Source organism: Condylura cristata, unplaced genomic scaffold (assembly GCF_000260355.1).
Source record: "Condylura cristata isolate star-nosed mole 26May11 unplaced genomic scaffold, ConCri1.0 scaffold00008, whole genome shotgun sequence".
Classification (NCBI taxonomy): Eukaryota; Metazoa; Chordata; class Mammalia; order Eulipotyphla; family Talpidae; genus Condylura; species Condylura cristata.
Genome location: NW_004567109.1, coordinates 23,269,051 through 23,291,722, shown reverse-complemented (window position 1 = coordinate 23,291,722; position 22,672 = coordinate 23,269,051). Strand labels below are relative to the sequence as shown.

At 56.2% G+C, this 22,672-nt stretch overlaps 1 protein-coding gene across 2 annotated transcripts in view; it reads right to left on the bottom strand.

Moving 5' to 3' along the window:
- Positions 1-7: 7 nt before the first annotated feature.
- SZT2 (seizure threshold 2 homolog (mouse)) overlaps positions 8-22,672 on the bottom strand; it is a 47,710-nt gene continuing 25,045 nt past the window's right edge. Inside the window, exons 27-72 of one of the 2 annotated variants that reach the window (XM_004678889.2) lie at positions 22,343-22,449; positions 21,984-22,230; positions 21,024-21,165; positions 20,829-20,921; positions 20,605-20,683; positions 20,210-20,503; positions 19,910-20,051; positions 19,609-19,716; positions 19,460-19,523; positions 19,071-19,256; positions 18,570-18,737; positions 18,404-18,482; positions 18,230-18,301; positions 17,836-18,037; positions 16,910-17,009; positions 16,095-16,224; positions 14,307-14,459; positions 14,125-14,227; positions 13,933-14,038; positions 13,733-13,844; positions 12,951-13,069; positions 12,688-12,852; positions 12,358-12,442; positions 12,088-12,249; positions 11,842-12,009; positions 11,341-11,480; positions 10,766-10,932; positions 10,544-10,641; positions 10,329-10,461; positions 10,091-10,221; positions 9,908-10,008; positions 9,657-9,833; positions 9,207-9,474; positions 9,025-9,104; positions 8,817-8,942; positions 8,493-8,692; positions 6,316-6,406; positions 6,018-6,098; positions 5,863-5,937; positions 3,731-3,944; positions 3,193-3,346; positions 2,934-3,056; positions 2,421-2,826; positions 2,193-2,309; positions 920-988; positions 8-758 (exon numbers count right to left, since the gene is read on the bottom strand). In XM_004678889.2, coding sequence (XP_004678946.2) covers positions 612-758; positions 920-988; positions 2,193-2,309; positions 2,421-2,826; positions 2,934-3,056; positions 3,193-3,346; positions 3,731-3,944; positions 5,863-5,937; positions 6,018-6,098; positions 6,316-6,406; positions 8,493-8,692; positions 8,817-8,942; positions 9,025-9,104; positions 9,207-9,474; positions 9,657-9,833; positions 9,908-10,008; positions 10,091-10,221; positions 10,329-10,461; positions 10,544-10,641; positions 10,766-10,932; positions 11,341-11,480; positions 11,842-12,009; positions 12,088-12,249; positions 12,358-12,442; positions 12,688-12,852; positions 12,951-13,069; positions 13,733-13,844; positions 13,933-14,038; positions 14,125-14,227; positions 14,307-14,459; positions 16,095-16,224; positions 16,910-17,009; positions 17,836-18,037; positions 18,230-18,301; positions 18,404-18,482; positions 18,570-18,737; positions 19,071-19,256; positions 19,460-19,523; positions 19,609-19,716; positions 19,910-20,051; positions 20,210-20,503; positions 20,605-20,683; positions 20,829-20,921; positions 21,024-21,165; positions 21,984-22,230; positions 22,343-22,449 — 6,484 coding nt within the window. In that variant the 3' untranslated portion in view covers positions 8-611. Of the gene's footprint in view, positions 759-919; positions 989-2,192; positions 2,310-2,420; positions 2,827-2,933; positions 3,057-3,192; positions 3,347-3,730; positions 3,945-5,862; positions 5,938-6,017; positions 6,099-6,315; positions 6,407-8,492; positions 8,693-8,816; positions 8,943-9,024; positions 9,105-9,206; positions 9,475-9,656; positions 9,834-9,907; positions 10,009-10,090; positions 10,222-10,328; positions 10,462-10,543; positions 10,642-10,765; positions 10,933-11,340; positions 11,481-11,841; positions 12,010-12,087; positions 12,250-12,357; positions 12,443-12,687; positions 12,853-12,950; positions 13,070-13,732; positions 13,845-13,932; positions 14,039-14,124; positions 14,228-14,306; positions 14,460-16,094; positions 16,225-16,909; positions 17,010-17,835; positions 18,038-18,229; positions 18,302-18,403; positions 18,483-18,569; positions 18,738-19,070; positions 19,257-19,459; positions 19,524-19,608; positions 19,717-19,909; positions 20,052-20,209; positions 20,504-20,604; positions 20,684-20,828; positions 20,922-21,023; positions 21,166-21,983; positions 22,231-22,342; positions 22,450-22,672 lie in introns of those variants that run through there. The other variant, XM_012722348.1, reaches the window with a different exon arrangement.

The following is a 22,672-nucleotide window of genomic DNA, read 5'->3' as shown; positions in this document are numbered from 1 at the left end:
AGTGGGAATAGGACACACAGTGTCTAACCATTAAATTTCTCCGGGTCACTTCCCTCCTGTTGAGAAGGGACATACAGTATGTGCACAAGTCCTCCAGTCTGTGCCAACCTGCAGTGGAGCTGGGAGAGCTTCAGCCCACCTCCTCACTTAGCGATGAGAAACCAAGGGTCCAGCAGAGGGCCTTGCCATGCCACAGGTGCTTTGAAGGCAGCGTGGGACTGAACCAAGGGGTGTTATCTCAATGGCAAGGTCCAGCAGTGATGTCTGAGGGCTCAAGATGGTAGGGGGGCAGTTGCTAGCTGATCAAGACAAGATTTGGGGACAGGGTCCTGGCAGAGAAACTCTGAAGGGGTGAGTGAGTACTTGTCATCTGCTGTGAAGAATTCCTGTTACTCTGAGAGTAAGCAGGAAGGAGTCTGTTCTAGAAGGTTCCAGGAAGCTGAGACGAGTTGACCTGACCTAGTCAGCAGCTGCGAGGCAGAGAGCAGTCCCCGCTGTCAGGCTGGAGCTGTAGACCCCCAAGGCATATTCACAAAGCTTTTGGTGTTCTGCTTCAAGGGTGCGAGTTTATAGATCCAGGATTCAAGGGACATACAGTTGGTGTCCACTCCTCATAGGAGGCGGGTCCAGAGGGTGAAACAGGCTGTGTTGATGACGGACTCAAGGTGGTGGTAGGTGGAGACCAGCTGGGCAGGGGGGCTGCTCTCACTGTCCTGGGGCTGCACTGGAAAGGGTTCTCGGAAAACCACTGTAAGAGACTGGGGAACATGGCAGGGGTACAGTGGTAAGAGCAGCAGCGTGTGCATGGAGAGCAGGGTTTGAGAAGAGTGGATACCTCAACTCAGTTAGGCTGTGGGGAGCAGCACCTGGAGTACAGCCTCCCAGCAGGCTGACAAAAAGACCCTCACCCCATTCTTACCGTCTTTCCCAAGTGGGAATCCAGAAACACTAGCACAAAACAGTCAGTGAACTTCTGATTCAGCACCACCTGCAGCGAAAGGTAAAATGAGACGGGAGCTAAGCTGGTCTCACCAGGGGCAGTACAGACCCCCGTTGAGGGCATCCTGGGAGTGGGGCACTCTGAGGAAGGCCTGCTTCCTTCCCCACACTGACCCCACCTGCACTCCTATGCGACCAGCACCTCATCTGCATTCGAACCTACTCACCCCGGCAGGGCGGCAGGGCAAGTGTGGCCTGCCGGCGTCTGAGTCCTCTGTCTAGAGGCCCTGCAAAGCTGGCACCTTGAAGCCCATCAACGGAGGGGCCTTTTCTCCATGGCACCGCCCTTCCTCGCCTCCTGCCCTGCCTGGGAGTCACCCCTCCTGACCTCCCCCGTCCGGTGCTCTGAGTCTGGCCAAACCTCAGTTCTGCCATCTCTCCCTAAACGAGGTTTTCTACAATCAGGGCTTCAGTGACCCCCGTTCAAACAGATTCTGCCTAAATCGTTTTCCTGAGCTCCAATCTCTGAGTCCATAAACCTTCTACACTATTCCTGAGGCCTCAGTATGCCCCCAGTTCATCACCCTTCCCCCTATCAGCCCGCGCAACGGCAGCACTCCACCTGCGCACTGTGCTCACTCTCACCTGCACTACCACAACCTCCTCCTGCCTTGCTCGGCTTCTCCGGATGACCCTCCATCCACCTTGAAGCTACTACGCTGCCGGAACCTTGCCAAGGCCCAACTCCTGCTTTCTCTTTGAAAGTCTTGAGCGTGTCCTCTGAACCATGACTCGCAGGGCGCGCCTGTCTCTGCACCCCCCCACTCACCACCGCGACGTTCCCTCTGCCGCTTCCCACCAGTGCTCTCAACCAAGCACCCAGGGTCACGTGTGGGTTGAGTCAGTAGGCATGGATGGGGCCTGGGACTGTGCATTTTGCAAGCCCACTGGTAGTACTGATGCTGCTGTGGAAGGGCCACACGGTGAGTAATGAGGCGTTAATGGCCCGGAAGTCCTTTGGGGACGCCAGCCCGAGACCAATTGTAGGGACCAATTTAGGGTTCCGAGAGCGCCTCTCGTCAGTCCCAGAGCCTGGGGTGTCCAGCTGAGGCTTGTGTTTTCTGTGTCCCTGCAGTCCCTGTCCATCTAGCGCTCCCTCCAGAGCAGAACTGGTGTGGGTAGGCTGGGGGTCAGCCCTCTGCTGAGGATGTCTGCTGTGGCTCCCCTTTCAGGAGAGGAGGCAGGGCACTTACCAGGTACTGAGTGCCCAAGTCGGGACTCTGGAAGTGACGACAGCTCTGGGGAAAGCGACTTAGGAGGACCTTGATCAGGCTCTGGTACCAGGAGACCGTCATGGATAGGAAGCAGTCCTGGGGGAGGTCCACAGGCCCCAGAGTCATGCGAGCCCCTGTACCCTCCACCCAGGCTGCGTGGGAAATTCTTAGCATCCACCCCAGGCCTCAGACCCCACAGCCACTTACCAGCTGGGGGTCAATGTCCCCAATGGATTTGGCATGGACTGCTTCAAGGAGCTCCTCCAGCTCAGCCAGGGTCAGGCGCCCCCCGAGCCGGAGCCGATCAGGCCCCGGCGGCTCCAGCAAGAAGAGGCGCTTCCAGAGGGTGTCCCGACGGCAGTGTCCTCCAGCCAGTCGCACCAGCTGAGCCAGCCGTGCCCGTGCCACGCCCACCTCTGCAGCCAGCGGGGGGAACAGGGGAGCCAGACCTGGGGCCAGACCAACCCCTGGGGCCTCCCCGGGGCTACCAGCTGAGCTCCCAGGAGACTCGGGCTCAGGGGGCAGTCTGGGTGGCTTCCGGAACCGGCGTATATCAGCAGTGAGTCTGGGGAAGAGCTCTCGTTGGCTGGTGAGCACCACGAAGAACTGCAGCCTGGGTAAGGGAGGGGAGAGGAGGGTGGTGGTCAGAGCAGAAGACTCTGGGGCAAGGTGGGAGAGTCTGGGTGACAGTCTTGGGCAAGGTGGGAGGGGTCAGCTGACCGTAGAACATGCCGCTCGGCCTCTCCTTGCTCCTCAAAGGGTGCAGCACAGTGACAGACAAGCAGGGAAACATCAAAGTCATCCTGGTGGTGAAGTCCCTCAGAGTCCAGGTAGGAGCCAGAGCTGTGTGGTGAGGGTGGGAGAAGGGTCAGTTCTGAAGTGTTAACAAGCCAACCCGCCCGTCCTGCCTAAAAAGCGTGGGTTGCTACTGCCAGTCTAGCCCCGATTAAGCACTACCTGAGTTGCCCACTACCGTTACCTGTGCCAGGCCGACACTAGGGCGTACTCATTATGTTCCGGCCCCCCTGGCCGGGCCATGCGCAATGGCTTCATGTGGTAGGAGCTGGCGTGGTCTGCCACATAGTTGTAGAGCTGGTGGGCAGCGATGAGCGGTGTGGGGAGCTCCAGTGTCCCTGAGGGCGTTACAACAGGCACTGAGTGGGCCAGACACACTGATACGGTGGAGCAGGGACCGGGGTCCCTACCTTTCTGATGGACAGGAAGACCTGCTCTGCCTTTGTGGGGAGCTCATGGAGGTCACGGAGGACATGGAGATGGGACAAAAGCAGCTAGGGGCAGAAGGAAGGGCGCACACGGCCGAGGACTGCAACTTTGACATGAAACAGGTTGTGAAGAAATTAAGACAGACACATGGCAGCAACAGGGGCAGAGCCTGAGGCGACACACAGCGAGTGACAACACGCAACACGGGTCTGTCCTTGGGCCTGGGCTAACTGGCCCTTGACTGGGCAATACCTGGTGGCCTGCTGTTTTCTGACTTGCCCTTGGGCACCAACCTTGGTAAATGTGATTGCGGCCAAAGTGGGGACCGTCAGGGTGGTGGGCCAGGAAGTGCCGCAGGAAGGTGGTGAGATGGTAGCCGTGCCTCAGCACCAGGTGGGTGCCCAGCACGTGCTGGTGCACGAGACGCAGGTGGAAGTCGTAGCTGAACGAGTGCACGTGCATCAGGTCCCGCACCTTGTCACATTCCTCCGTGAACAGCATGGATAGCTGCAGAGGGGGGCGGGGCTGGTGAGGGCGTGGCAGTACAGGCTCCCCGATATTCCCACCCTCCCTTGCCTGAGGACAGGAACCTCAAGATCCACCCCCTTGCCAGAGGGGGCCTCCCACGGTAGCCTCTCTCATACTGGATGGTACCGGTCCACATGGAAGTGACTGTTTTGAGAGATGGGTCTTTTCCCTCCGTCCCTAGACACCCCCCTCACCCCCCCATGCTGCCACCGGTTCACTGACACTTGCTGAGTGCCCGCCACGTGCCCAGACTGCTCTAGGTGCTGGGGACACACTGGGAAAGAGGAACAAACCTCTGCCCTCGAGGAGCTTACATTCTGGTCCTGGGAGATAAAACAACAACCAACAGGCCAAGTAAATGACTCAAATCCATCATACGCTAGGAAAGGACGTCATGGAAAATCAAGCAGCGAAGCAGCTGCAGTTTTAAACAGCGTGGTGTGGCCAGGCATGTAGTTATTACCAGTAGAAAGTTTTCTTGGAAATGTCTGGAGTTATATGACCGCTCACTTGGGGGTACTGGGCATAGGAGTTAACAGGAAAGGAAATAAGTGATTGTCAAAGAAGCAAGAGTCCAGGAGCCAAAGGAACTGTACGACGTGGGATAAATCACAATCTCCACTTCGGTGTCCTCATCTACCATGAAGGTAAAGCAGAGGTCTTCATAAAGTCCGAGGCAGTGACAGACTGAAATACCCAAGGGTGAGCCTCAGCGTTAAAAGACCTAGATTTCAAGCCCAGTGGTGCCACCAACCGTTCTAACAACTCGCTGAGCGCCAGGGCCAATTATTTAACCTCTGTGAGCCTGTACAGAAGCAACTCTCCTCTCAGTGTGTGCACTAAATACTTAACAAATTACAGTACTAATGAAACAGTTTAGAAATATAAGTAGGATTAGAGATTAGGTACATGGGGATAATAGCATAGCTGGAAGAAAACGGGGGTCAGGGACGCCAACGGGACTTCGGGAAGCTCACAAGAGCCCTGGCGTGGGTCCTTCCCACCACCACTCCAGCACAGTGGGCAAAGGCACCTTCCCATGGCTCCCTTCCGAGCACCTGGCCCAGGGGGCTCCTGCACGTCAAGTTACTGTGCTTTCCCGGTGCTACCATCACAGTATGACTGGACCAAGTCAAAGGCTGCACATGTGCTGGTCAGGTGTGATGGGGGGCGCTAGGGGCAGGGGGTCTGTGCTGTCTGTGCTGGGGGGGGACCCACTGGGCCCAAGCAGATTCTGATCTCTTAGAAACTAAATGTGATACACAGAAAGGGGATAGGCCCACATGACATGCCTGGCAACCTGAAGGAGCTGAACTAATAGCTCAGATCCAGAGGGCTGCGGCGACCTCACCTGAAGCTCTGACTCATTCTGAGCACCTGGCCCTCATGGGTACAGAGGTGCAGCCCTGGGCAGACAGAAGTAACAACTAGGTGCCAGGGTCTTGCTGTGTGGCTGGAAACTCAGGCCTTCGTCCTCAGGGCTAGAGGCTATGCTGACGTTGTCAGGCTGCTCCCCGCTCTAGATCAGGCCAGGACTGTCCAGCACCCACCCACCCTGTGTCAGATACCCACTACGCTCATACGTCCTGTCTAGCCCACTGTCCATGGTTAGGAATCCACCAGGGAACATTTCCCCTGCTGGCTAAGGCTGGTGAGGCCCCAATCCCACAGGGCCAGGCTACCGTCAATGCCAGAATGATCGGAGGAAGCTGAGCTGCCCCCAGCCACCAGGGCTACAGCTGAATGTGGCCCTGGACTCCGCAGGATCTGCTTCCAGACCACAGGACCAGTTCCTCACTAGGCCAGATGGCGCATGCGTTACTGTTACTGGCCACCGCATACTGGGGGTACACTGATGAGACCTCAGGCCCTGTATTCCCCTGTCTCTACCACATACCTGACTGTTGACAGCTTGACCCATAGGGATTCGGGAACATTCCAGAGCAAACTGTTTGACGCAGAAGTAACAGCCCTAGAGATAGGGTGAAGATGGGGTCAGGAGGGCAAGAGATGGGCAACTGGCTCTTCCCACTCAGTGCTCCTCCTACTCACCTGGAAAGTCAACTCTATGAGGATGATGCCCCCAGGCAGTGCCCGCTGCAGGTGGTAGGTGGTGACTGGAGAGCCAGCACTCTGAAAAGAGAAAAAGAAGTGGGGTTTAGGGCCAAGGATTGGGGCCTTATCAGCTTTAGCCATCAGAGGAAATGTTCCCGGGTCAGTGATGGTAATGGTGTCAGGCGGGTGTTAAGACTCAGTCATCATTCGGGGTGACTGACCAAGGGCCAGGGAAATAACTCAGGCTCATTGATGCTGGCTTTGCTAGCTGACAAGTTACCTAAGGACACATTACCTTGGGGCTCCCATCAGTCTTGTTTTTGGGGCAGGAAAAGGAGCCTCGGCCCTCTGTTCCAAGGATAGCCATGGCTCGCAGCCGGCTGGTGCTGCAAAGGAAAAGGAACAAGAGGATGAGGCAGGCCTGTGAGGTGCGGGGCCATTTCTCATGGAATCCCTTTGCAGGAGGGGAAGCAGACCTAGAGGGAAGGACCTGCTGGGGTCCCACAGTGAGCAAAGTGAGGCCGGGACCGAAGTCCAGGTCTAGACTGGGCAGGGGTATCTCCACAGTGCTCAAGGGAGGTGGAGACTAGCTCTTTCTGGATAGTGAAAAGATGACTGTAGCATCAGAGGGAAGTCTGTGGCTATGGGGAGACACCGGTGAGGGGACAGAGACCTCTGCATACGGGAAGCGTCAGGGAGAGAGGGCGATGTACATCTGAGATTTCATGAAGAAAATTCAAGGAGATTCTTGATGGCCTGATGATGTACTTTCTTCTGAAAGGGGAAAGGTGTTTTTTTTTTTTTTAAAGGTTTATTTCATTTATTTATGCATACAAGGATCTAGGTCACAGATGTGGGGATGGTGGTATGAGGATTCACCAGACAGAGTGGGGAGCAGAACAAGCAGGCTGAAGGGATCAGGGGGAGAGACAGGAGAGGTCTGCCGCACCACATGGGTCACCTCCCTGGCTGGGATCGAACTCAAGCTGCAGTGGCTGGAATAGTTTGTTGGTTCTGAGACTTAACCCCTGTGCCAACAGGGAGGCCCCCAAAGGGTTCATTTTTGACTAGGGAATGGCAGTTTTAACATTGCATAGGGCTACTGGTTCTCATCTCTCAAATCAGAGGCAAAGGGAAAAGAGAAACAGAGGTTCTGTGAACAAGGACAAAACAGAAAAGGTCTGCGGGACCCACTGGTTACACTAAGGAGCTATAAACAATTAGACTCTCTCCCTGTTTTGTCAGGGCGAGTGTCAAAGCCTCTATTGAGAAGAAATGTCCTATTTAACCCTCAAGGAAATGGGACAAAACTTAACTAGTGATTGGTGATTGTTAAAGATGGGTGAGGAAAGAAACTTATCCTAGGAACATTTTAACTTAATGCCTTCTTTTTTTTTTTTTTAAGGAATTCAGATTTTGAGAAAGAACATAACTGAATGGAAATTATGCTCACTAAGTCTTTCCCAGAATCTTCTACAGCTAGAATCTCGCTGTCATGGGCAGCAAGCTGAATATCTCTTCCTTGGGGTTCTATCACTGAGAAATGAAGTGGGGGGTGGTCCCTGGATAGGGACAGGCCTGTAAAAGAGGGACGCCCGGGAGGTAGAAAGCTGGTTACAAAAAATGCTAAGTCAGCATTGGCTTTCAGGGCCAAGGGAGTGTCCTGAGCAAGGACGTACAGTCCTGTGCTAGTAAGTGACATCTTGGTCAACAACGAGCCAGGTGTGCTGTGTGTGCAAGTGCATGTGTACAAGTGTGTGTACTAAGCTACAACAATGAGTTTCTCAGAACACATGCCCATCACTAACAACACACCTGTACAGTTTACACCGGCTGGTTTGAAAAGGTGACACTTAACCAGCTTGACAATGAAGAAGGAAAAAAACACCTCGATAAACTCACAAGTCTAGAGACATGAACATGTGGAAAGTGAGCTGTGAACCCGGAGGCTCAGATGTTGAGAGGAACACGCAGGAGCCGTGTCTGGGAATTTGAGACATGAACAGGACAGGAAGAGGGCTGTGGAGTTTTTTTCACTGAGGTCCGGAGAGGTGGTGGAGGAGATGGTGGGCCTGCCTACCTCCTAAGGCTCAGGCCTGTGAGTCTACTATGGCCAAAGAATGGACAAGACCAGGAAAAGGCCTGAGAACAATGAAGCAAGTGTCCTTGGTAGGAAAGGACCTGATAATCTCGTGAGAAAAGTAATTCCTAAGTCAGGAACTGTGGAAAATTTCAGGTCAGAGGAGAGCTCAGGATGGGATCCACCAGACGCAGACCCAGCCTGTGGGCATACAAGGTGGGGCACGGCGCTGTGAGCCTGTCCCCACTTGTGTGTGACGGTGGCAGTGAGTTCCCCAGATGCCTCAAGCTTACAGGACACGCATGAGGGCTGCACAGAAGTGTTCAGTCTCATGGATGTGTGCTGGCCCAGCTGAACAAGCACACAGGACCCGTGTGAGAGGAGGCGCTTACCTGCGGGCAGGCGAGGGAGGCCGCAGCGGGACCAGCACAAAGCCCATGCTCTGCAGATACTGCACATACTGCTGCAGGAACGCCAGGCTCAGCTCCTTCAGCCAAGGCTCCTCACGTGCAACGGGCGGGGGCATATCTGAGGACTCGCAGCTCGAGGGAGCTTCTCGGCTCCCAGAGCCTGACTCAGGGCGATGGCGCCGCTGTGGGAGAGGAGAAGACGGCAGGCTCTACTTCCTGTCAACCACCCCTTGGTGGTGGAGGAATGGAGGTTACTTGGGGTATAGGGAGACCCGATGGGAGAAATCCAGGAGTCCTGAGCCTCACCTGTCCCTCAGGGGGCCCCGTGGTCTCCGGGGGGCCATGTAGCCAGGCAGCTGGGTCAAAGAGCAGCGCTGTTGCACAGTAATGCACCAGGCGGGACGACTGCTTCAGGGTCTCCAGCTCCCCAGCCTGAGGAGACAGGACAGTGAGCTCTGGAGCAGTGGCTGGAAGGGTCATGAGGTGCTCCCGAGGAGGCCGGTGGGTCACTCACACTGATGGGCATGCTGGCCGGGGCAGAACGCTGCTGCCAGGTTACAAACAGGTTCTCCATCTTCATCTGTCGCTCCAGCTCTGCAGGTAGAAGACATCTGTAATGGCCCCCACGCGCCGCTGCCCCCCCTCCCCCGTAACTGCACAGCTGGCCCCATGCACCGCCAGGCCCAGTGCCCTCACCTCTGCGCTCAGTCATCTTGATCTCCAGGAACTGCTGTCCGTGGTAGGTGACTGGGTCAGGGGGTCTGGGCACAGGACCAAGTGAGGAGCTGGGGCGGGCAGCGGTGATATCCCTCAGGGCCTCATCAAAGGGGAATGTGTCCAGGGGAAGGGAGCCCCCACCCCGAGAGGATCCACTCAGCCGGCCCTGCTCACGGCTCAGTGGGGGGCTTGCACTCCGGATGAGGGTCTCTGCTTCCACGGTTGGCAGCAGGAATGGGTTTGGATCCTGAGAGAGATGGAGCCTCTCAGGTTCATGGCCTTCGCTCTCAGACCTTCTCTCCCATCCTGACCTCTCCGACTCTCCCTCCTGCACTGCTTCTGCTCTCAGCCTGTCCCCTCCCTCCCCTCTGTTTCTGAGCTAGTCTTCCTTCAGCCAGCACCAGAGCAGGAGACCAGAGTAGCAGGCACCTTTTCATTCCGCACTGGGAAATCCAACTGGCCGTAATGATGGAAGAGTCCAAGCTTCTGGCTGAGGAGGCAGAAGATGAGATGGGCCCGCGCATTCTGCCACTGTACAAGGCGCACCAGCGCTCGGCCCAGCGCCACCCCCAGGTCTGGAGCCCAGTTGTAGGTCAGCAGCTGTAGCTGGAAGTCAGGGGTCCGGGTCAATGAGCTCACAGATCCCCTTCTCCCACCCAGCCCCAGCGCCACACATCTACCTTCTTGTCCACGACCTCCAGCAGCAAGAACCTCTGGCGGGGTGCATTTCGCCCCAAGCTCCCATCGCCTCCTGGCTCAAAGCGCTGCACGGCTTTGGCAGCTATGGCGAAAAGGAATACCATGAGGGCAGAGAGCCCCTGCCGTTGGCCGCTGAGCCCGCCCTCCCAGGGCCATGCCCTCACCCTGCTGGGTGGGTCTCCTCCACTGCAGGAAGTTCCTTCCCAGAAGCAGCAAGTGCCGCTCAGCTGCTGGGCGTGGCCCGGGGCCCACTTGTCCAAGGGAACAAGGAGTGAAGATCTCTGGCTCTGAGCCCCTAGTGGGAGGGAGGAATGAATATCCATGGTCCCATTCCCTGGCCATCACCTCTCCCAGCCTGGCCCTTACTTCCCTAGCTTAGCCTCCCGGTGACCCCAAACTCACAAGTGCTGTTCAAACACACGGACACTGGTGTCTCCAGCCATGGAGGTGACCAGAGCGGTGAACTCAGACAGGATGGATGGAAGAAGGAAGCGGGAGACCATGTGGGTGGAGCTCCTGGACACTGAGGCGCAACCTGGACACAGGGCAGAGCTGTCATTGTGGCGCTCGGGGCCAGGCCACAGGACTGGGATTGGGAGAGGGGTCCCCAGTCTCACCAATCTGGACCATAAACTCCATCCAGCGCTGAGTGACACAAGCAAACACCGGCTGTAGGGTCCCCACCTCGCCTTCCTCCAGCTGTGTGGCCCGGCGCCTGGAGACCAGCAGAAGTGAGACCCTCGCACCCACATGTGCGCCCACACAAGCCTGTATGGAGTACCCACCTGTGACTCCACACCACATCTGCCCATGACACGGTTCTACAACACAACACACACCTTTGTCTTTGGGCTCCAGAATCTGAGCCTGGTGCTCTCTCAGTTCCACCAGGAGTGCGAACATTTTCAGTTTTGTGACGCCTCCGTCCTCGAGTGTCTTCTGGCCGATCCAGGACAATGTCATCAGTTGTTTTGGGGGAACCCAAGTCCCCACATTCTGTCTTACTCTAGGGGCAATGCAGTGAATGAGGGGCAGGAAGGGGAAATCGGGAAAGGGTGGAGGGTGGAGGCAACAAGAGCCTGAGCACTGAAGGCCCGACTCTGGCCCTGGCTTCTAGAGGCTACTAGGCAGCAGTGGGTAGGCTGCTCTACTTTCCTGAACCTACGCTTCCTCAAAGGTGATGGCCCTACTTATCTCACAGGCTGAGGAGCCCATAAGAAAAGTGGACACGAAAGTACTTAATGAGACTTTCTCTACATGCATGAGAACTTCCACGATCTGCAGACTCTGGTCCAAGAGACAGTGGTTTTCTACAAAAGGAGATCTGGGCCGAGGCCTAGTGTTGGGCGAGCTAGGAGGCAAGCAACAGAGCAGACAGACGCCAGTTCACCATTTCCGCCCACACTTCCATTACCAGCATATCCCAGAAGCTACGCCGGCCGGCTTTGCTGGGGGGAGTCACAGGCTCCCCAGGAACAGGGCCAGGTCCAGGGGGGAAGGTGCTAGCCCGTCCTGCTGAGGTCTTGGTTTCCAACGACCCGCTCCTGAGACTTCCTGTGGACACCAGATATTCCAGACTTCCACCACTGACCACAGTGCACATTGCAGACCACCCAGCCACGAGACTGCCGAGAGAGTGTACACGCGCTTTCTTTCAACTACAAGCGAATGCAATGTGCAGCTGACAGCGCGTGACGCGTGTGTCTGCGAAGTGCGCTCCCATGAGCTCTCCCTCCCAAGTGGGTGACCAAGCGCACATGGACATTTCTGCCAGGTCATCCTGCGGATGCTGAAAGTAATGGACTATTGTGAGTGCGTATTTCCAATGAGGCCTCTGCAACGCAGTCCTGGGTCCCCATCTTTGCACTCTCACACTGTCTTGCTTGGGTTGTGGTAACCTCTGGACCCCGCTTACCTGGAGGCGTGTCCTCTGCGCACAGGGAGGCTGGCAGCAGCCGCAGCTCCATGATGGCATCAGCCAGGGCCTGGCGAGCAGCTCCTCGGAGCTTCTCCTCCAGCTGCACAATACTGATATTGCCCTTTTCCCACACATCCAGTCGAAGCCGTGGGGCTCCCTCTGGAGCTGGAGGGAAGAACGAGGGGCATCTGAGGGTGGCCCTCCTCCCACAGCATTAACTGAACACCCTCTCCTCTGACCCACCTGAACTGCCTGGGACCACTGGGCAGCGAGTGACCTGGGTGAGTTGCTCAAATTCCTCCTCTTGCAGGAGGTCTGGGGGATCCGGAGAAGATGGAGGCCACGATGCCAGTGAGATGGGGTGCCCTCCCTCATCCACAAAGGCTAGAGTAATGCAGGCGACCCCTGGGGAGAAATCCACAGGAAGCTCAGACCTGGAATTCCAGACTGTCCTCGCACTCCTCCATGCCCCCTCAGATGCAAGGCTGGAAAGGCCTGCACCCTGCACTGTACCTTTGCCCCCAGTGCCCTGTCCACCAGGTTTGTTATACAAGTAGATGTCCAGGTCCGGGAGGCCACCTTGTGGTGGGAGTGGATGCTGGGGAGAGAACAGCCACAGAGCAGTCAGATGAGGCAAGTGGATGAGCATCACGGATGTCTTCACAGTGGGACAGGGGACACGCACTTAGCATAGCAGACACAGGTAGATAACAAAGGTATGTGCTGGGGCAGGTCTGTGGCCAGAGGTGCACTGGGGCACAGGAAGGAGGTGTATGTACAATGGGGGTATAGGAGGGCAGCCCAGGAGCAGGCGGGCATGGAGAGGGGTGGGTGAAATCTCACCTGGAAGTGGTTCCGGCTGTTGCTGTCCGTGTACTTGGGAGAGTGCAGAAAGATGAGCAGGTTCTGCCGCAGGTACCAGGCCAAGGAAGGGAGCCAGGGCCGGCAGGACGGGGGGAGGGCCAGATGCAGCACCTCGGAGGGGAGACTTCCCGGAGGCTGGATGAACTGGAGAGAGCGGCAGGCAGGCAACTGAATGTGGAGGCTCCAGCCTAGTCTGCCCCTGCACCCGAGCCTCGCGGGGGTCTCAGAGGGAGGGGGCTGACCTCCACATCAGCTGGTGTCAGCTTGCAGTTCCGAACAAGCATGACCGTGATGACATCCAGCGTGGCTTCGTCCAGGCGCCGACGCAGAACCCGCACCAGCTCATCTGTGATCTCAGGACCTTGAAACAGCCAGGGTGAGAAGGTTGAGACACAGGCAGAGGACCCAGCTACCCTACTCCTGCTCAGCCTTAGGCCTCAGGTTCAAACATCCCCACACACACCTCCCCACTGCTCCACTGCACTAGCAGCAGCCAGACAAGGTTCTACTTCTGCCAAGCTACTCACTGTGGGACTGAGGCCTAGTGGGCCTTACCTCTCAGACTCAGTACCCTCACCCACAAAATGGAACAATAATAGCATTCACCTCATACAGAATGTCTCAGCCCAAGGCCTGGCACACAATAAGGGAACCATCCAAACTAGGTGGAAAATCCAGTGGCCCACTGGATAGCTCAGGCTCAACAGATCCCAAACTGAAATCATTACCTTCACCCCAAAGTCACTCCTGGTATGGGGCCAGTAGAACTACCATCGTCCTCCACACAGTCACCCAAGCTAACTACCCTGGCGTCAACAAGATCGGTTCCTCTTCCCCAAGAGAAGTCTTTCAGCTGTAAGTCCTATCCTGAACTCCACAGGAGTCTGTCCTTTCCCACCCAGGTCCTTCTTGAGGGAAGCCCAGAGCATAGCAAGAGCCAGACAGTATGAAGATTCAAGAGGCATCCTAGAAGACCTTGGAACCTCATGTGATCCCTCCTCTCCCTGCTCCTGGGAGTCCTTACCTGCCTGTCCTACGCCGTGTACCAGCAATTGGATATGTCTGTCCACTTGGCCCACAGGACGAGCAGCATCTGAGTTGCGGCTGGTGGCCATATCCAGGGGAGAGCGAGGACCCTGCAGGGAGAGCCTCTGGTTAGGGCCTGGCTCTAAGGAGCAAAGTCCAAGTGGAGCATGGGGGAAGCAGGGAATGGGTGATACGTGCCGAGGCTTCCTCAGAGTAGATGGGCTCCTGGCTGCGGGACAGAGCTAGGGAGGGGGGCAGAGAATCGCTTTCCCAAGGCCGCTCACTGCAGGAAGTCTCCAGGAGCCTGGGAAAGAGTGACAAGGTCTCTGGACACTGCTCCTCCTGCATCCTTGCCCCACGCCTTACCCCACCTTCTCGGGGCCCTCTTACCGAAGGTAATACACAGCCTTTGTTGCCCGCTCTTGGTAAACAAACATATTCTTCCGGTTCACCACAGAGAAGGCATTGAGCACAGAGCGCAGGGCCTGGATGGCTGTGGGCGTAACACAGGCTCAGAAACTAAACTCACTCTCCAGATCCCCACTCCACCTCCACTCATGCCAATCACGTACCCCGAGACACCCCCATGCTGGGACCCATTTTGAGGCGTGAATGGACGCGAATCACGGTTCCCCACACAACGTCACAGGAGAAATGGCCAGGGACAAACTGCATTGTGGCTGCTAAGTACCCACGGGGTGCACAGCTCTCATCAGCAGCATAATCTGGAGGAAGGGAGACAGTGGATCAGCAAGAAGACACAGCCTGGCACCCCAGACTTCTCACCTGTGAACGGGCCTGCCTGTCCTTTTGGATCACAAGACAGGGCCAGGCAGAGGCATGCCCTTAGGAAGAAGGGTGAGAGCACAAAGGCTTTCAGAACCAGCTCATGGAGACAAGGAGAGCTCCTTCTCCTTCAGGAAAGGCAAACAGGAGAAAATCCTGATGACTGTTCAAGACAGTGTGGCCCTGTCCTGTAATACACACTGCATTGTGACATTTGTCCCACCTGTGTTGCTCAAGTGATTCTGCACAATAGCCCCACGATAGAAAGGGTATGAGTCTTTCACCTCCACTGCAAAGTGGGGGGAAGCTGTGTCAGTGCTTTGGAGGACAGCCGCCCCAAAGAACCCGAAGGGCAATGTGGCTATACACAACAGCCTGTGGCTATCGTCTGATTTCCAGGATTCCAGGTGCACAAGGAACCTTCTAGGAGGTAGCCACTGGGTTTCCTGGAGGCTGCAGAGTTTGGTATAAAATGCTGGTTGTTAAAGGTTTCAGTGAAAGCATGGGGAGACAATGAAGTGACACAGCTTTGTCTGGCTTCTGGCAGGCATCTCAGGGAGCTAGAAGTCATTTTGAAGAAGTGTTTGGCTGTCCTGGGTCATGGTCAATTTGCAGAAGAAACCTTCCAAGCCCCAGGAAGTCCATTAATTCTGGGGTGTCTGCTTTGACATGGAGACATCCCAAGATGGGCTGAGAAACACAGTGTCCACAGCTGTAAAGAACATTCATCTATAGAATGGAGAAGGAGTGGTGGAATGACCTGATTTTACTTTTAAACCAGAAAGGAGAAAGGACGGCAAGGAAGTGACATGACTGTGCTTCCCTCCACGAGTAAGCAGTGATGAGGAGTTTGAGGGGACTAGAAAAGTTGAGACTTCAATACTGTCCTGAGCAGGCCATCATTTTCCCTTGTGACGAGAAATCCCAGGAACCCCAAGGTGTCCTGAGCCCCCCTCCTGGAGGGGCAGCCCATCAGAAGGTGAATCCTGCTACCGGGCCTCAGGCTCCTCCTCTGGTGCTCTCACTTGTGAGGGCACTGCCCCTCCTCCTTGTCCTGTGTATCGCACTGCAGGGGCCCATACTCATGCAGGGAGACAAGTTAGGGCCAGGCAAAGTCACGTCCTAAGGAAGACAGGCCACAGCCACACGCCCTTCCGTGGCCCCTCTCCTGCACTCATCACGTCTCCCTCTGCTGGCCCTGCCCCGTGCAATCATGCTCACATCTCTGCCTCGTCTGGAAGCTCCTTCCCTGCCCCCATCTTCCTTTAGTTGTTGCCACACCTATTTCGTCTTCACTGCCAAGCTACCTGAAAGCGCCACTATTCGCTGCTCTGCTTAGCTAACATCCTTTCTCTTTTCAGCCTCCTCCGGCCTCTGCTCCCATCTCGGCACTGAAAGTGCTCATACTGAATTCATGGATGAGCTAGTCCTTTTCTGTCCACCCCTCCTCGCTCTCCTGTCCTCTCCTGGTCACCCTGGCACGATGACCACTACTCCACCTTGGCTTCTCAACAGAGTGCTGGGTAAGGGGAGCACAGCAGCGCCCTTCTGAGGGAAGCTCCAGGGAGACTCACCATCACTGGGCAGTGGCGCCCGCTGGCGTGAATGGAAAAGGGTCTCGCTGCGCCACAGCTCTTCTTCACTCTCGGCGACCAGAAGAGAGTTACATATGTGACTGTCATGAAGGTCCTGGAGGAGCAGCCGCTGAGAGGAGGAAGAGCAAGGCATCAGGGAACTGGAATATTCCCTCACAGACTGACAGCAGTGGCGAGGGATGATCAAAAGCCAGAGAGATGCGCATTATCGCAGGGGGTCAGAGGTCAGGAAGAGCATCAGCGACCACTGGTCAGAGCATCAGTGACCACTGGTCAGAGGTAGAGCCCCACAGTCCCTGGGCCAGGAGCGCCACACGCCAGTTCAGGACACTCATCCCGCCTCTTTGTCTAAACAATGTGCCATCACCCTTCGGGTCTTGGCTTAAAAGCCCCTTCTTCGAGAAGCTGTGCCTAAGATGCTCGGCTCCCCATAGCGAGTTCCCACAGCAGTCTCTGTTTTTCCTTTGTAGAACTGGCAATTGTAACGGGAGTAGTGTGCGTTATTTTGTTGTTTAACATCTAGCTCCCTTGTTCAACATACACTCTGAACTTTTGTTTACTTTTCTTTCCCTTATGCTAGAGCAGTGCAATGAGAGGGAGCAAACCAGTCACTGGAAATGTATGCGAGGTGACTGCACACCAGGGTGGGCTAGGGAGGCTCCCTTTTATGACGCTCAGAAGCATCTGGGGAGCCAGGGTCAAAGCCACATCCAAGAGGATCAAAAGCCTGTGACCCTCCCTCCTCTTCCCGGTGGTGTCCCACACCAGGGCCCCTTGCCCTGGCTGCCCTTTACCTGGTTCACCTCCCTGCAGATCTCTCCAACTCGCCTTGTCAGGAGCTGCTGCAGGTGGCGACACTCAGTGCCCGGCCCGCCATCTTCCTTAATCAGGCTTCTAGAAGGGTGGGTCAGAGACAGAATTGCAGTGGGGAGCAGCAATCTGAGTGGGGGAAGGTTCGGGGAACTGGGGCCCAGAGGAACTCTGAAGAGGAAGTAGGACTGGACAAAGAGTGGTAACCATGATGGAAAATAGGGAAAGACAAAACTCTCAGTAGCAGTTCTGCAGGCCCAGGCTCCATGCTGGCTTCACCAGCTCCATTTGGGCACCAACTGAGGCTTCTACCTCGTAGCTCAACTCTTCCTTATCCTGGGGTCTTTGTCAGAGTAATGCTCTTCCCTTCTCTCAACCCGCCCCACCCCTCATTAGAGCAGTATTTCACCAATAACTTGGGGAAGAATCCTGGCTCTACCACTCACTGTGGCAAGTGACTCTGGGTCACTTACTGGTAAGTGGTACTGTGACTCTGGGCAAGTGTTTCACTTGCTTGAGCTTCTCCATTTATACTGTAAGGACGCTGGCACTTTGTAGGGCTGTTTCCTAGATGAAATGAGCAGATGCAAGGCACTTAGGACGGTGCCTGCCACACCAGAGGACTTGTTAAACACTACCTGCTATTCCTTCTTTTGAACTGTAGATGCTTTTAGTGCTCAGCTAAGAACCAAAATTCCCATCAGCTCTTCAATTCCATTAAGAAAGGATAGTGACCAGCTTCACTATAGGCTGTGGGAAATGGTCAGGAGCCACCAACCTCAAAACACAAATTAGACCCTTATCTGAACTCTCTGTCGTAAGTCTCAGTCTTTAACAGCATTAGAGAGGGGTGTTGTGGGAACAGGAAAAGATGGCCGAGCTGGGATGCAGGGCCCTGGCTTCCACTTACCGCGCATGACCATACACATCCACATGATCCTGCAGTATCCGCACAATGAGCCAGAAGTCAGGCAAGCAGGGCCCAGGGAGGCCTGAGAGCAAGGGCTGCGGAGGTGCTGGCCCAGGTGGGGTCCGCAAAGTGAAGGGGGCCTTCTCACCCAAGGTCTCATTGGGACCCTCACTGTCGGAGCCGCTGCTGCCACCATCGTAACCTGTGTCAAATGAGCCAAAGTTCAACACCATCTTTAGCTGGGCCCAATTCATCTGAACCTCCAGGTACGTCAGGCTGGATGGGCGCTTCCAGGCTAATCCCTCTGAGGCCCCTACACAGAGCATGCTGTATGCGTGCCTAGGAAGCCCAGTTTCCAGCAGCTTACAGTTCCTCACCCCCTCCCTCAGCGTACCTAGGTGGTCTGAGTCCACGCTGCCCTGACTGGATATAAGGCTTAGTCCCCGGCTGGGTCCAGGTTGACTCCCTGGGAAGAAAAGGGAAACATCTGGCGCTGGAGCCTCTCTCGCACCTGTCTAGGACACCCTCTGTAGATGAAAGCAGGGCTAGGGACTCTTAAGTCTCTTACCTCTCTGTGGCAGGCTGATGAGAGGGGGCCCCTCAGAATCTTCTGGGGAGCCAGGGGCTGGGGGGCTGGCTGTCAGGGCCTGAGAGTCAGAACGATAGGACTAAGTACAGATCCCACACACCCACCACCAGTCCCTCCATTTCAGATCAGCTCAGGAGAGGTTTACCTCTCCTTCGACACCTTCAGCCCTGTCATCGTGGCTGTGCCAAGCCCAGGCTGCTGACAGGGACTCCCCTTGGGGTCCACCTGGCTGTTGGCCAACTGCCACAAAGAAGAAGCCACTGTCAGGATCCTCAAGAAGAACATGACCAGGAAGGTGGAGGCGTCGGAACTCCTGGGGAGGAGGAGCCAAGGTCACAGGTTAGTTAGGACTGGACTCCCCTAATCACAGCACCCTACACTCAACTACTCGGTGAAGCAGACATCAGCATCCCCAATGCTAAGGTATGGAAAGGTACAGTAACTGGCCTAGGGTCCAACAGGCCAGGGGCAGCTGGCTCTTTGCCCACCCAGCTGGGCTGCTGGTAGGGTGGTGTCCCACCAGCAGGAAGTGGATAGGAGGAGTGAGTCTATGACACAAACCAACGGAGGGCCTCCATTTCCGGATCTGGTGTCCGGGGAAGGATGTACCCCAAGGTGGCCAGTGAGTGTTCTGAGGGCAGCATACCTCCTTGAACTGTGTGAGGGAACGCTCTGGCCCAAACACAAAGCTCAGCGGCACAGTGTGGCGAAAGCAGGTGGAGCGTCCTACAGAGCTATAGATGTGGGCTGCTGCACGGTGCAGGGCAGGGCTCTGGGGGATACCCCCTCTTCGGAGTGCCCCTACCATCTCATCCTCCAGCAGCCAGCGGATCTGCAGTCAGAAAGCGAACCAGGAAGTGACACAGGGTATCTCCCTTGCTGACTGGGGCATCATTTTACATATTAACGAGAGGATAACCGGAGATACTATTTCACGGACTGAGGGAGGCTCACTCAATCCCAGAGCAAAGGGGTACCTCACCTCCCTCGTGCTGAGGGTTGTCACTCTAAGGGCTGGGGTAGATAGGCCCTCACCTCACTCATGGTGGTCTCAATAGCTATTCTGTGGGGTGTGGCCAAGCTGGACAGCCCTGGGTGCCTAAGTGGAAGAAAGATACAAATATTAGTTTCATGAAAACAAACCTGAGGGAACAAGGAGCTCTGAGAGAGAGGTAAGAAAGTACCTGTCTTCTTCTGGGGGTGGAAAGGGGGGTCCCAGGCCATCATCTGACCTTAAAGATGAAGGCTGGCCTGGTGAACGTGGGAATGAAGCACTGCTCTCTGATGTTGACCTGAACAGGGTGGAAGCAAAGGTCAAAGGTCAGCAGGTACTGTCCTCTCAGCCTCTCAGGAGTACTGCTATCCTGAGTATCCTTTCTTGTAATCCTTGAGGTGTCCTTAGATCCTCAAGTGTCTCTAGATTCTTTAATGGTCCCACTAGCCCCAAAAAACGCCCCCAGATTCCCCACCAAACTTGCTGCACACCGGTGGTGCTGTGGGTCTGAGGCTGGGGGGAGCTCCACTTCCAGGGGCAGGGTCAGCACGAAGACGTCCAGAGTGACACTGAGGTCCCTCAGAGGGACTCGGCCTGCAGTGGGAGGGCCTTCCAGACTGCAGAGCACCTGGCCTGGGAGAGGGGAAGTTAGGGACTGCTGGGAGCTCTGGGATAAGCACAGAGCCTAATTCTCAGTGCCAAAGAGTTAGGCCCGCCACTCCCCCCCACCCCCAGGCACGCAGGCAAGCTGTGCTGGGACCCGCAGCCCTTCTTGGGCATCCCAAACTCACCCAGGCAGGTGGGCAGGCTGCACACAGGGACCGAGCTGTGCTGCCCACGCAGGCGCACAGAGCACGTGAGGTGCAGAAAGAGTGGTGGCAGGTCAGGAACGAAGCTCTCAGGTCCAGTGGGCGAGTCGCCCCCCAGGATACTGAAGGAGTCTTCATCAGGGTTCACGGTGTCTGCATCTGACAGGGAGGTGGAGTCTAGCCCTGCAGGTCCCAGGTCTGGCTCACGGCTCTCGCGGTATTCCACCTCCAGCTCAGGGTCACTCTCGGTGACCACGCAGCCGGCAGATGTGTCTCCTAGGGATGCACATTCAGTCAGTGGGAGGGGTCGGCAGTGAAGGCCCCTGAATCCTGCCATAGACCAGCCTTCCCCATCTCTAGCCACCAGCCCCACACACCTTCTTCTCCCAAAAACTCAGCCTCTGAAAACTCCAGGTCACTGACTTTTCTGTCTACTGTGTCCCGGGGTCCCTCGTCCTGGGCAAAAGAAACAGTGGGATTCAAGGACAAAAGCCACATCCAGACCTCAAGGAGCTGAATCACAAGGATCAAGGTGGGCTGGGGGTTGGCGGGGGGGACTCTGGGTCAGGAGTAGGAGGGAGTAAACAAGAAGACCACCCACCTCTCGCCTGCTGGATGGAGGACAGAAGAAGAAGTAGTGGGGATTGGAGGGCACTGTGCGGAAGTGGAGACCACTGATCTCCAGGAACTTCTCCTGTGGGGGTTAGGAGGCTAGAATGTGCTCAGCAGAACACCACTGTGACCCTCAAACGTCAGGTGTGCGGCCCAGCCCTTCAGCCCTCACTGGTCGCCCCACCTGGATGAGGCTATGCAGGGCGTCGTGTGCCTCTCCTTGGAGCTGGCAGATGTCCGTCAGAGAGATCTCCAGGCCAGGGTCCAGACTGCCAGGGGTGCGGGTGCTCTGAAACTCAGGCTCGCTGAGGTCCTCGGTCTCTATGCTGAGTGGTTGGAGTAGAGGGGCGGGGAGGGGGAGTCAAGCCCCAGATGAACCTGCTCCCCAACTGGGAGTGCACGTTTCTGCCTTTGTCTCGAGGAAGGGTGCTTAGCACAATGGCATGGGCAAGGAAGAGCAAAGAGAACCAACCCAGACATTTGCCTTGACCCATCACATTTGTTAATGGCCCGGCACCTCTGTGGCGCAGAGGGAGGAGTAAGGACTCTACTCCCAACCTGGACCACTGGGTGGAGCGTGACAGCATCCACTGAAGGTGGAGAGCCTGGGGCACAGTGAAGGTCCCATGGGAAGAAAACACACTCACTCTGGGGACAAGGCAAGCAGGAGGCCAGAGCTCCAGACAGGCCTGGGCTGGGCTTTGGGCCTGGCAGCCATCGGCCTCTCACCCTCTGCAACCTCCACGTGCACAGGCTGCACACGTCAGACACAGAGCCGACTGCCTGCCCGCCTCCCCTAACCCCTCCGCCCCTAAGAGGAACTGGGGACTCAGAAGTGGGAAAAATCGTTTTTGCCCCTATGAAACTTAGGTGAATTCAGGGATTACCACTTTTGTGTGAATATCCTCAAAACAAGCCTCTGCTTTTTCAGAGGGCAAAGGGGAACTCCCTACGCTACCCTGGCTCAATATTCCACACCAGAACAGAAGTGGTGGGGAGAGGCTGAGAGGCAGACTGCTGCTATGGCCAAGGGGAGAAAGAAGCTGAGTAGGAGGCAGCACTAGCCGAGCCACGCCTCTGGGTGGAAGGTCCTGGCTCAGGGGACTTTATATGCCACGTCACACATCACTCAAGGACGACCCACCTGGACTCAGAAGCCAGAACAGCACGTTCCCGAGGCTCGGGGCCCTCCTCAATGCTGCTACTGAAAGGCCCAGGGCTGAGAGGACCAGGGCTTGGGGGTGCATGAGGCAAACCCTGAGTGTGGCCACACAGTGCAAGCAGAAAGGGAGTGATGTCTACTTCTTGCAGAAGCTCCTCACAGGCATCTACTGCGGTCAGCAAGTCCTGAGAGGTCACGCTCTGTCCTTGCTGCAAGCTCCGGAACAGCCCTGAGGGAGTGCAAGGGGCCATGAGCTCTCTCTGTTCCTCTTTGGCAACCCTGCATCTCCTCCGGCAGGATCCCCTTCCTCCCGAAGCTCCCTCCGGTGGTCTCCTGCTCACCGCGGACATAGCATCGCTGTGCGTGCTCCTGTAGCAAGGCGCAGTGGTTGGCTGCCTCCTTGTACCTGGGCTCCATCCAGACGGAGGATAGGGAGGTCTGGTCAAGGCTGGGAATAGGAGGAAAGAGAGCTTGGTCAGCTCCCCCAAACGACACCTCAGACTCCTCACCCACCTTCCTTCAATGGATTGTCCATGGGTCCCTATGGAAGGGATTCAAAACCCATCCAAGCTGACTGACTTTTTGAAGGAAGCCGAGCAAGATGCTGGCAGGCCATGGCTAAGGAGCTGAGTTCCTCCACTGACGCGCAAACTGTCCGTACAAGTGAAGGC